The sequence below is a fragment of the Malania oleifera genome, chromosome 3 (assembly GCF_029873635.1).
Source record: "Malania oleifera isolate guangnan ecotype guangnan chromosome 3, ASM2987363v1, whole genome shotgun sequence".
NCBI classification, from domain to species: Eukaryota; Viridiplantae; Streptophyta; class Magnoliopsida; order Santalales; family Ximeniaceae; genus Malania; species Malania oleifera.
The window spans coordinates 91,063,816-91,077,557 of NC_080419.1; the positions used below are offsets into that span (position 1 = coordinate 91,063,816).

At 35.4% G+C, this 13,742-nt stretch overlaps 2 protein-coding genes across 2 annotated transcripts; both read left to right on the forward strand.

Annotated features, from left to right (window-relative positions):
* The first annotated feature begins 10,123 nt into the window (after nt 1-10,123).
* On the forward strand, nt 10,124-11,440 carry LOC131151424 (uncharacterized mitochondrial protein AtMg00810-like). Its single transcript, XM_058102670.1, has one exon. The coding sequence runs from the start codon at nt 10,124-10,126 to the stop codon at nt 11,438-11,440; it is 1,317 nt and encodes a 438-aa protein (XP_057958653.1).
* A 447-nt stretch (nt 11,441-11,887) lies between these two features.
* Nucleotides 11,888-13,190, forward strand: LOC131151074 (ethylene-responsive transcription factor SHINE 2-like). Its single transcript, XM_058102253.1, has 2 exons — nt 11,888-12,356; nt 12,456-13,190. The coding sequence occupies exons 1-2, from the start codon at nt 12,277-12,279 to the stop codon at nt 12,958-12,960; spliced, it is 585 nt and encodes a 194-aa protein (XP_057958236.1). The 5' UTR covers nt 11,888-12,276; the 3' UTR covers nt 12,961-13,190.
* Nucleotides 13,191-13,742: the final 552 nt, after the last annotated feature.

Consider the following 13,742-nt stretch of genomic DNA (forward strand, 5'->3'; position numbering starts at 1 on the left):
GTTGATTATACCCTTGTGCAACAAGCCTTGCTTTGTTTCTTACAATGTTACCATATTCTTCTTATTCCTAAACACCCATTTTGTGCCTACTATCATTGTGTTTTTGGGTTTAGGAATGAATTCCCATACTTTCTTTCTTAATTTCAAACTAGTCAAGTTCTTCCTGCATGGCTATGATCCAATTCTCATCATTTTCAGCCTCCTCAAAGTTCTTAGGCTCTAATTTGGATACAAAGGCTATATGATTACATCCACTTCTCATGTGAGACCTAGTACTAACTCCTTGGGATGGATTTCAAATGATTTGATCAATTGGGTGATTTCTAACGAATTTCCTTGGTCTAGGGGGATCCTGATTTTCTTCCTTAGATTCTTCCTTAGGTGATGACTCTTGATGATCACTTTTGATTTCTTGGGAATTTTTATCTTGTTCATCATCTAACTTAAGTTGCTCAAGTTCTCTTTCAACTCTCATGGTAGTTACTTTATCATCCAAGTCAACTGTTGTTTTGGTTGCATATGGGTTAGTTTCATAAAAAACAACATGAGTTGACTATAGAACAATTTGGGTTCTTTTATTAAATACTCTATAGGCTTTACTGTTTATTGCATACCTTAAGAAAATCCCTTCATCGGATTTTGAATCAAATTTTACTAGATGGTCTCAATCATTTAAAATAAATCATTTGCATCCAAAAACCTTAAAGTGTGAGATGTTTGGTTTTCTACCCTTCCATATTTCATATGGGGTTTTTCCTATTTTAGATCTAATCATCACACGGCTACTAACATAGCAAGTATTTTGGAAGCTTGTGTTCATTTAGCATTGTTCTAGCTATTTTTTGGAGTATTCAGTTCTTTCTTTCAACTACTCCATTTTGTTGTGGGGTTTTAGGTGCAGAGAAGTTATGTGAATAACCATTTTTGTTGCAAAAGTCTTCTAATTTTTTGTTTCTAAATTATCTTCCCCTATCACTTCTGATGTGAACAATTGGCATTCCTTTTTCATTTTGAAATTTTCCACAAAAATGAATGAAAGCATTGCAAGTATCACTCTTGTTTGCAAGAAAAATAACCTAAGAAAATCTAGAGAAATCATCAACAATAACAAATGCATACAATTTTCTGTTTCTGCTTTCAAAATCATTTGGCCCGAAAAGATCAAGATGTATTAGTTCTAAAGGTCTTCAGGTGGAGATCATTTTCTTTGTTTTAAAAGGTGAGTTACTTTGTTTTCCATATTGACAGGCATCACGTACACTCTTTATCTTTAACATAGTTGTCTTTAGGCAAGTCATTCACTAGTTCTTTAGAGGATAGTCTATGTAATAGATCCATGTTAGCGTAACCTAACCTGCTATGCCATAACCAACTAGTTTCACTTATTACGGCTAAACATCTAACATCACAAGTATCAATATCATCAAATTTAATGGTGTAGACATTTGATTCACTTTTTCCAGCTAAGATGATGTTTCCATTTAAGTCAGTTATTAAGCATTGTGCAAATTGAAATAAAACATTAAGACCTTTGTCACATAGCTGACTAACACTCAACAAGTAATGCTTAAGTGTATCTACTAGTGCAACATTATCAATAGATAGAGATGAGTTACTTATTTTACCTTTGGCGATGATTCTTCCCTTAGCGTTCTCTCCGAATGTCACGTGCTCCTCTTTCTTGTAGGAAAGGGAAGTGAATTTGTTGGCATCTCCCGTCATGTGCCTTGAACATCCGTTGTCAACGACCCACTTGTTCTTCATCGAAGAGGCCTTCAAGCAAACCTCATCTAGCTCATCTGCCATGAAGCCAAAATTTGCAACTTCTTCTTCATTTTCTTCATCATAAGAGAGTCCATCAAGTTCATCCCATTCGGTTGCGTTCATGCCTTTATATTTCATTTTCTCCCCTTGCTGATTATTGCCTTTGTTTATGAATAAAGGACATTCAGCCATCCGATGTCCGGGCTTTTAGCAATTATAACACTTTATTCTTGACTCTCTCTTATTTATCTTTTGCTTAGCAACCTTCTTGTTTAGTAAGAAATTTCTTATTCTTCTGGTAATGAGAGCTATATCTTCATCATTTTCGCTCTCTTCCTGTTCTATAACTTCCTTCTTGCTTACGGTCTTTAAGGCCATGTACGTAGTTTTTTTTTTACTTTTTTACTTCAGTTGCAGCATTCTTCTTCTTGATCTCGTAAGTCATGAGAGACCCAATGAGCTCATCAATAGTGACCTTAGATAGGTCCTTTGCTTCTTCAACTTCCTTAGACTTTGCGTGCCACGATTCCTGCAAGAAATGAAGAACTTTCTGCATGTTGTCTTCCATAGAATATCCCCTACCAAGTGCTTTCAAGCCATTTTTTATATGTGTAAAATGTGTAAACATGGAAGTAATTGATTCAACTTCTTCCATTTTGAACATTTCATATTCTTTAATTGACACATAAATTTTTGAATTTTTAACCTAAGATGTACCTTCATATGTTACTTGGAGCTTTTCCTATATTTCCTTTGTCGTGTTGCAACTGCAAATACGGTTGTACTCTTTGTCATTCACAACACAATAAAGAAAATTTTTCATTTTGAAATTTAGCTGTGCCAGCTTTGAGTCGACATCTGACAGTTTCTTGATCGGTATGATCTCACCTTTTTCATCCTTGAATACGTAGTCTCCTTCGGTGATTACATTCCACATCTTCAAGTTGTATGCTTGAATGAAAATTGTCATTTGGTCCTTCCATGCCAGATGGTTTATTCTATAGAACTTTTGTGGTCAGTCAATGGATTTTCCTTGGGCTAACATGTCTTCCATTGAAACTTTATGCTTTAGATGTTACTTCGAAGGTCAAGCAACTCGCTCTGATACCACTTGTCGGCCCAGGTGTGCGTCTAGAAGGGGGGTGAATAGACGTTCTTCGCACTTTTCACGGATACGAAAATTTCCTACAATCACAAAATTATCTTGGCAAGAAGCAAGAGTATTATATCATAATTTATATTCAAAGTAAATAATAAAAAGTAAGCAATATAAATGAGATAGGGTGAGAAAAGCTTAACACGACGATATTTACGTGGTTCAGCACCAAGCCTACGTCCATGCCTTGAGACCAACTCAAGGATTCCCAAATTCACTAAATGATCTCCTTTCAAGCTAGAGAAGCCTTTACAACAAGTGTACACAACCTAGCTGCTCACCAAGAGCTTCAACCCTACGTGTTCACCAAGAACGACCTCAACGAAAGCTCACCAAAAGCCTTCAAGATTCACAAACAACAATAAATGAAAATATTACAATATGATGCTCCTTCTTGAGTTGATCTAACAAGTAGAAACCTCACACTACTCTCTTTTGTAGGTGATGTGTAAACAACAATAGAGTGCAAGAGAACTTAATCAAAATGAAAACCTAGAATGAATGCTTTCACAAATTATCTCAACAACAAAAAATGCTCAATCAATGTTCAATGAATGCTAAAGGCTCATATTTATGGCCAAGAGGATGAGCAATACACTGGATAGCTGTTGGGCATTAATGGAGAAGAGACAAGGTGAAAACTAGTCGTTATTGTGCATTTAATGCTTTCTGCCCGAGGTCGATGGGTGACCATACATCTCCAATGGTCGACCATACACCATCAATGATCGATTGTTCCCCTGCAGTGGTCGACCATACACCATCAATGGTCAACCATTCCCTTGTAGTGGTCAACCATTCACTTTATTTGTGAAAATTTTCTAGCTATTGGAACGTATGGTTGACCATTCCCCTGTAGTGGTCGACCAGTCATCTGGTCTTTTCACAAAGAAGGCTACTGGAATGTCTAATCGACCATTCTCCTGTAGTGGTCGACCATTCACCTGGTTTTTCACACTAATGAGCCTCAAAATGAGAAAACTAATGCAAGGAAAAGTGCCAATGAAATATACACGATCTAATGATGCTAAAAACTTGTCCAAAATGAGTTGGAGGATGTTGTTTTCAGAAAACTAAGTTTAATAGCTCATTTGACCTCTTATGCAATTAAGTGACTCAATATGCATGTGTAAACTCGGTTTTCATGTTCTAACCTATTATGAACTAAATGCATATGCAATTGCACGTCTCTTGCAAGTTACTCTTGAACACGTCACACGCGCAAAAGTTACAATATTAATCATACCTCTCACACAACCCAACAATTATACAAACAATATAAGATTTCGTATACGCTTTGGTTGGTTGTGCTCCAGATGTTCCATGTGTTGAACTTTGGCAATGGTCATTTGCTCATTGCTTCATCGATATTCATCTGACCCTTGTGCTTGCTTTGGAATTGTCCTGCATATCTGAACTAAACTAGAGGAAAAATATTAGCTTACCTAAGAACTACTAATGGGTTGTTGTCATCAAAACAAGATGGAATGAGAACTCTTAGCCACTATGGCTAACACTACATATAAATAACTAACCCTAATCATGTTTTAGACAAGAGATTACGTAAATTATTAAATATTATTGGATTAGCATTGTCTGGTCATAAAAACCTATTATGAGTTTATTCTTTCAAGCGCACAACTTTTCAAAACCATAAAACTCTTCCAAACTTTTTGAGCTTCGTAGCTATATTATTCTAAGAATATATTAGAGTATTACATGTGTACAAATCTATCCTTTTTAGAAAGCATAATTTGTACAACTCTGCTATTATCAATTTTGTGTATTTTATGACTCCGGGATTGAGTCATTAACAAGCGAAAGGGTGTTTTTGCTTGAGAGGTTTCTCCGCCCATTGAAGGAGAGAGGTTTCTCCACCTACTAAAGGAGGGTATAGTGAATCCTCAATGTTGATTGCTTGAGGCAAGGACGTAGGCACGGATCACCTAACCTTGTAAAAAATCTTGTGTTATTCACTTCCCCATCTCTTCCATATCTCTAAACATATTTATTTCTATATGTATCTACTATGAATGATATGAATACTTGTACTTTCATTGTGTTGTTGAATAATTATTGGAATCATTGAAACAACTCTATTGTAGTTAAGCATATATTTGTTGATTGAAATATGCTATAGTTAAGCATATTTTTTATTGACTGATATCTGTTGTGAATACTACTATTTTTGAGAAGTTTAATTTCTAATTGAAATCATAGCATAAGCCTATTTATACTCAACGCATATTTATATTGAGTTTCTGAAAACACTAGGGTTATTGAGAAGTTAAGATGACTTGTGAAAATCATAATAGAAATTGATTAAGTTTTCAGATAAAATTTTAAATATCCAATTCACCCCCCCCCCCTCTTGGGATCACACATCGACTTCACAATCCAATAGCAAAACAAATCAAAAGTGATCAAGAAAAAAATCATAATAACGTCCCAAAAGAGGAAAATAGCATAAAACTTAGTTAGAAGGTTCTCTATATATCTCCAACGAAAGTAATAAAAACCTCAAAGCCGCAGTTAAGAATGCAAAATAATGCAACAGAAAAGAGAGATTCTGGTGAATTAAACAAGAAACCTATATTGGAAAACAAAAAATCTGCAATGAAAACAACAAAATGAAATAACCCCAACAAAAGAAAAAAATGCAAAAGAGGGAGAAGAAATTAGAATCGAATGGAGAATATGGATTCCTTATGTATTATAATTTTTTGTTATGTTGGAATTATTTGTGACAATTCTTTTTAGTTAATTGTAGTGTAAATGCTTGGTATTTGAGTACTCAAAATTGGAGTCAATAATTTGCCTAACATTTGATCTAATTGCAAGTTTTTGTTTGTTGTCTACAAGGAGGAAACTCCTAACTGTGAAGATATGAAACCCTTAATCATGAAGAGAAAGAGTATCAAAACCCAAAAAATAATCCAAAGATCTAATCCAAGGACAAATTTTTTCTACAATTACCCAACAAGGAACTAACTATAGGTGCTATGAACGGAAATATCAATGACGTGCTTGTAAACAATTCATCCTCCTTAAAGAACAACTCTAGAACTCACACTTGATGAGACAAGAGACCGAGAGTTGAAACTTGATGGACTAAGGAAAACTTTTGCACTTACAAAGCCTAGAGAGTGGAGTAGCGATCAAAGATGGGGCAAACAAAGGGATAATGGAGGAGTGAGCTATAGGAACTTTAAAGGAGGGAACTTTTCATGTGCACGAGAAAGCTAATTTCATTCCTTCTTAGGTTTTTCATTCCCTATGTTGTGCTATACACATTTTAGGAGACTAGAAATATAATCATCCCCAATATTACTCTTATCCTTATTTTAAAGGACAACTTATTTTAACTATCCCCTATTATTGTCCTCGTATATCTGTTTTCTTATAGTAAAAGTGCATTTTTATAAGTAGTTCTAAGATCCCTAGGAGAAACAGTTTCCTTAGAAAACTAAATCTCATCTTATTATAAAGTGCTTAGATTATGAAGAAATTAACATGCATATTTACCGCCCTCCCACCCCTACCCTATGATCTCCCCTTTCCCTTCCAAAAGTTGAGTGAAAAATGCCACCCTATGGGATCAAACCCAGACCTTTCCAAGGGAGTAAGGTGGTCAACCACTGGCCTCAAGGTGTTGGAGTATAGCTTCACCGATTGAGAAAATGGAGTTAAACTCTAAAGAAACATGTGTCAAAGTAGGCAAACATGAAGAAAATTAGTTATTCTTTCTGTTATTATATTTTAACTCTATAAATATGTCTTTGTACCAAATTAATTCATTAAGTAAAAAATTCATTTTTCATTCTCAGTTTCTTGCTTTAGTTTTTCTGCTTCAGTTTTCTGCTTCATAAGAAATTTGACATGGTATCAAAGTAAGATTTCTGATTCTTGCTTCCGCACATATAATTTTTTTTTTTTCTATCTTGCTCTAGAATTTTTTTTCTCCTACAGAATTTTCTACTCCTACATTTCTTGCATACATTCTGATTTGAATTTTTTTTTTCTCTCATTCAAAATTTCTGCTCTGGAATTCTATTCTTGAATTCTACAATTCAAGAATTTCATGATTCTTATATTTTCTGATTCTACAATTCAAACTCCTGTAATTTAAGAATTTTTCTTGAAAAATGGTTGAATCAAATCCTCCAAATGCTTTAGATTTTTCTTGTTTATCAGCTGATTCCCTTGTAAATCCTTCAGAAGATTCTTCAAGCCCATATTATCTTCATCCCAGTGATAATCCAGGTTCTATATTGGTCTCAGAAGTTTTTGTGGGAGACAACTACATTGCTTGGAGTTGATCGATTACTATGGCTCTAACTGTCAAGAACAAAATAGCTTTCATCGATGGTTCGATTACTGCTCCTCCTACAAATCAGCATGTTCATCATACTGCTTGGCTTTGTGCAAATAATTTGGTTCTTTCTTGGCTCATGAATTCTATTTCTAAGGATATTAGAAATAGTTTGCTTTATGTAGCATCTACTGTAGATCTCTGGAATGAATTGAAAACAAGATATTTGAGAAGTGATGGCCCAAGGGTTTTTTATCTTGAAAAATCTTTAAGCTCCATAACTTAGGGTTCTTCATCAATCACTGAATATTTTAGTGCATTCAAAACCTTATGGGATGAGTATGTTAACTACAAGCCATTACCAACTTGTAGCTGTGGAAAAATGGCATCATGCACCTGCAATCTTTTTGATTTCTTGCTACTTCACCAACAATCTGACTATGTGTTAAAGTTCTTAATTGGGTTAAATGATTCCTATGCTTCAGTAAGGAGTCAATTACTTCTTGTTTTCCCATTACCAAGCATGGCTAAATTTTTTTCTTTATTGCTTCAAGAGGGAAGTCAAAGACAACTAACAAATTCAGTATGTCATGAAACCCATGCCTTGCTAGTCAAACAAAATACTCATCAATTTTTTCAGACAAAGGTCTCCAAAGACAAGCAGAAGAAGTCTTCTTTATGCTGCACTCATTGTGGATATAATGGACATACAGTGGACAAATGCTTCCAACTTAATGGTTATCCTCCTAGTTGGACTGGACCCAAAGGAAAAAGAAATCTTCCCACTACCCATGCTGCCATTTCATCTGGAGAAGTTTACATTCAAAACAGTAATGAGAATCAACGTTTTTCTTTAACTTCTGAGGAATTTACTAAACTACTAGCACTTGCAAATTCAAATCCATCAATTACACCGTCTGTGAATCTTGCTACTTCTCAATCCTGTGGTAAATTACTATATTCTTGTTATTCAATTTCTTCAACTTCACAGCATAATTTCTCTTAGATCTTGGATACTGGTGCAACAGATCACATAATCTGTTCACCCCACTTATATTCTTCTACACCCAAGCAAATTAATACTTCCATTAGTTTGCCTAATGGCATTTCTGTCCCAGCTACTCATATTGGCACTGTCTGCCTTTCAAAAACATTATTTTTGCAAAATGTGTTGTGTGTTCCAAATTTTTCATTTAATTTGCTACCTGTTTCCAAATTAACAACAGAATCTAATCTTTCAGTATTCTTTTTTGATTCTTATTGCCTTTTACAGGAACAATCAACAAAGAAGATGATTGGGATTGCATTTGAAAAGCATGGATTTTACCATTTGTCTTCAACTACCTCAAAAGAAGCTACCTGCAATCCACAACAGTTTAATTCTTCATTTTTTGTTTCAGCTATTAATCAACCTCAATTGGATCTCTGGCATTATAGATTATGACATGTTTCTGCCTCAAGATTACCTTTTCTTCAACAATTAGAATCATCCATTTCTCTTAGTTCTTTAGATGTTTGTGATATATGTCATTCAGCAAAGCAAAGAAAGCTTTCTTTTCCTGCATCTCAATCTTTTTCTAATAAAATGCTTGATTTGATTCACTATGACATATGGGGTCCTTTTGGTATTATTTCATATTTTGGTTATAAATTTTTTCTTACTATTGTTGATGACTTCACAAGATGCACTTGGGTTTATATGCTCAAAACAAAATCTGAAGTTCCTTCTATACTCAAATATTTTTATAAAATGGTAGAAACACAATTCAATGTTTCTATCAAAACATTAAGATTAGATAATGGCCCAAAATTTTCTTTAACCCAATTCTATAATGATTATGGCATATTACATCAAAGAAGCTGTGTGGAAACTCCACAACAAAATGGAATTGTGGAGAGGAAGCATCAACATTTGTTAAACACTGCTAGAGCCTTAATGTTTCAATCAAATATACCTTTAACTTTCTGGAGTGATTGTGTGTTAACTGCTGCACACATTATAAACAGAATTCCCACCCCCCTTCTCAACAATAAAACACCATTTGAAATGCTTTTTAACAAAGCACCTAATCTCTCCCATATCAAAGTTTTTGGCTGTCTTTGTTTTTGCCTCAACACTTACAAATCACAGACATAAATTTGATCCAAGAGCCACAAAATGACTTTTCTTAGGCTATCCATCTGATATAAAAGGCTATAAGCTGATGGACCTCAATACAAACAAGATATTCATCTCCAAAAATGTAGTTTTCTATGAAAACAACTTTCCTTTCGAAGCTCTTCCACCTATTTCATATTCTCAGACACACTCCTTTCTATTTCCTCCAACTAATTCTTTTTTTTTTTTTTTTATCAAGTACAAAATAATCAAACTTCTCCTTCTCTAATTCAAGAAAATCAGAACCTATCTTCTAATGACTCAATTTTACATTCTCAGTCATCTTCTTTCCGCAATAGTCAGGATTGTTCTAATATTCCTCAATCCTACCAATCTGTTCCTAACACACAGCAACTAAGAAAGTCTTCAAGGATTAAACAATGACCAGTTTTTTTGCAGGAATATTATTGTGGTAATGTTTCTACTGTTTCAAACACAATTCCATCATTTGCTTCTGCTGGTTGTTCGGTTAATTTAGGTAATCTCTATCCTATTTCTGATTTTCTTTCTGTCCATCAATTATTTACATATCATAAAGCTTTTCTAGCATCCATTTAAGCCTTCCAAGAACCCAAAACCTACAACCAAGCTAACAAAATACTTGAATGGCAAGTTGCTATGCAAAATGAGTTAAATGCCTTAGAGTTAAACAAAACTTGGGAACTTGTTACTCTTCCTAAAAAAAAACAAACCATTGGCTACAAATGGGTATTTTGAATTAAATACAAGGCAGATGGCACTATCGAAAGGTACAAAAGCCAGATTAGTGGCTAAAGGCTACACTCAACAAGAAGGCTTAGATTTTTTTGATACATTTTCTCCAGTAGCCAAGATCACATCTATAAGGTTGTTTCTTACTATCGCAGCAATTAAAAATTGGCATATTCACCAACTAGATGTAAATAATACTTTTCTACATGAAGACTTACATGAAGAAGTTTATATGGAATTGCCCCCTGGATTGGCTGTTAAAGGAGAACACAAAGTTTGCAAACTTCTCAAAAGCCTTTATGGTTTGAAACAGGCCTCTAGACAATGGTTTGCAAAACTATCTACTGCTCTACTTGAATATGGTTTTACTCAAGGAAATTCAGATTGTTCTTTGTTCATTAAGAAATCAGAATCCTCTTTTATAGTACTCATAGTATATGTTGATGATGTTTTACTGGCTAGTGACAGTTTACTAGAGATTGACTTGCTCAAAAATTTCCTACATGACAAGTTCACAATTAAAGATTTGGGGGAACCCAAATATTTTCTTGGCTTGGAAGTGGCGAGGTCTAAAAAGGGCATATCAATCTGTCAACGAAAGTATGCCTTAGATATACTTCAAGACACTGGAGTTCTTGGTGCTAAACCTGCTACATTTCCAATGGATTCAAATCTTAAACTTACAGCAACAGATTCTAATCTTTATGAAGATCCTTTAGCTTATAAAAGGATGATTGGAATATTATTGTACCTAACAATCACTAGACCTGATCTTGCATATTCAGTTCAAGTTCTAAGTCAATTTCTTGCCAAACCAGCTATTAGTCATTACCAAGCAGCCATTAGAGTTCTCAGATATCTAAAGGCTACACTTAGACAAGGTCTTTTCTTCTCCTCTTCATCAGAATTGCAGCTAAAAGCCTTCTTCGATAGTGATTGGGCAGGGTGTATTGATACTAGAAGGAGTGTAACAGGTTTTGCCGTTTTCCTGGGCAACTCTTTGATCTCATGGAAAAGTAAAAAACAAGCTACCATTAGCAAATCTTCTGCAGAAGCCGAATATCGAGCCCTTGCTACAACAACATGTGAAATTCAGTGGCTCCTTTTTGCCTTGCAAGATTTACATATTAGCCACCTACAGCTAACACTACTTTATACATATAGTAAATCAGCATTATCTATTGCTACCAACCCAGTTCAGCATGAGAGAACAAAGCACATTCAAATTGATTGCCATCTTGTTAGAGAAAAGCTGCAGCAAAACATTATTAAACTTTTTTATATTCCTTCAAGATTGCAGTTAGCTGATATATTCACAAAGCCTTTAGGCTCTCTTTAGTTTCATCACACTCTTCGCAAGATGAACATTCTTAATATACATGTTCATCTTGAGGGGGGTGTGGGAGTATAGCTTCACAGATTGAGAAAATGAAGTTAAACTCTAAAGAAACATGTGTCAAAGGAGGCAAACATGAAGAAAATTAGTTATTCTTTCTGTTATTGTATTTTAACTCTATAAATACCTCTTTGTACCAAATCAATTCATTAAGTAAAAAATTCATTTTTCATTCTCAATTTCCTGCTTCAATTTTTCTGCTTCAGTTTTCTGTTTCATCAGAAATTTGACGGCGAGAGCTCTAACATTTTCATCTTTATAAAATGCATTTCTTTAAGACTTTCAATGTCCAAAAAATAAGAGTAAATGATGACAAAATAGAAATATATAGAAATAGACACACACATACACAGGCATATGTATATATGGACACACACGATTTGGAACCCCATCCCTTGGGTTTGGGACGACACATTTTCTCCTTTTTCTTTTGGGTTTTAGGTGGAGATGTTGTGACTTCAGGTTGCAGCTTGCTCTAGCTGCATTTACTTTTGTCTCCATGGGCCTGTGGTTTCAATCAGTGTAGTGCAGCTGAAAGCCTTTATTAATTGCACATACCCAGTCCCTAGCTTGACTTCTCTTTCCATCCTTACACCGACAACTCATGCCTACTTCCATTTTTCTACATATTAATATGATACGATTCTCCGCCGGCCAATTCATTTCCTTGCTCCAACCATATGCCCTAATTCACCACATATCCCTCTCGTAAATATCCACATTTGCATATATAACTCCCTCTGCGCGCAGTTATCCTCTCTGCAACCTTTCATCAGAACATGGTACCTACGAAGAAGTTCAGAGGCGTCAGGCAGCGCCAGTGGGGCTCTTGGGTCTCCGAAATTCGCCATCCATTACTGTAATATCTGCAGCTATCACTTTCTACGTGCTACGTACATATCTGCAGTTATCTGTTATCATTCTCTCTTTATTTAATATTATTATTATTTGTTTCCAGGAAGAGGAGGGTATGGCTGGGCACTTTTGAGACGGCGGAGGCCGCGGCGCGAGCCTACGATCAGGCAGCCATCTTGATGAATGGGCAGAACGCCAAAACAAACTTTCCGGTGGTGCAGAATGTTAGTGATAACCCAGAAGATCAGCCCACAAAGGCAGCCAGCGAGGATAATGATAATGGGTACCCATTGTCATCGGAGGCTCTGTCTGAAATCCTCACCGCAAAACTCAGAAAGTACTGCAAGGAGCCGTCGCCTTCTCTCACATGCCTGAGGCTTGACACCGACAGCTCCCACATAGGCGTATGGCAGAAGCGAGCGGGGCCTCGCTCTGGCTCCAACTGGGTCATGCGGGTTGAGCTTGGGAAGAAAAAGAAGAAACAAGATTTGGACGGTACTGAGTCGCCGCCGTTGGCGAGCTGTGGGGTTGCAGAAGGTGCTCCCGTGGCTGAAGATGAGAACATTACGATGCAAATGATAGAAGAGCTTCTTAATTGGAATTGTTAGTCGCTGGACCGCAAGCAGTTATTTTATTATCTTCTGCACTCTCTCTCACTCTCTCACTCTCTCTCACTCTCGCTCACAAGTGTTCCAATCACGGTATAGGTACGGATTGGTCACAACTGAAAGTTACTACTTTAATGAAAGTTATTTTTATAAGTTGTACAGAAATGCTAGCTTGCTTCTGAGCGTGAAGCCAATAAATTATTTAATGCAGCGTTGAATGAAGTAGAAAACGACCTTTTTAAAAAAAATAAATAGAAAGTATCTGCAGAGTAATCTTGACATGCATGCATGAGTCAGCTAATACGGCGACTAATCAACACAAGAAATACTGTAAGAAATGTGACGGCAGAGGGTCTTCTCCTTCCGGGTTGGGTTGAGTCTGAATGAGATTTATTAAAGCTACCCACAGGTTGTTGATGTTATTTCCATCCTTGGAAAATCCTTGTGCACATTACGAAGGGAAGCATCCAAATTGAAAGCATTTTTCATTTTTTTTAATATTTTTTTAGTTTTCCAAAAAATTATAAAAAGTTTAGCATATTTTTAAAATTTCAAGATCCTTTCAAAATAATTATAAAAGACGACTTATTTTTCAATTTTTTAAAATTTATATAAGGTAATGCTTAAAATTTGGATTTTGTGTTTGAATATGGATTTGTGTGGATTTAAAAAAATTCTACATATAATTTACACAAATTAAAATCCAACATTCAAATTTCATGCTTTCATATAGGGAGGAAGAGTTAGAGAAAGCTAGAAAAGTCAATGAAAATATGTTTTCT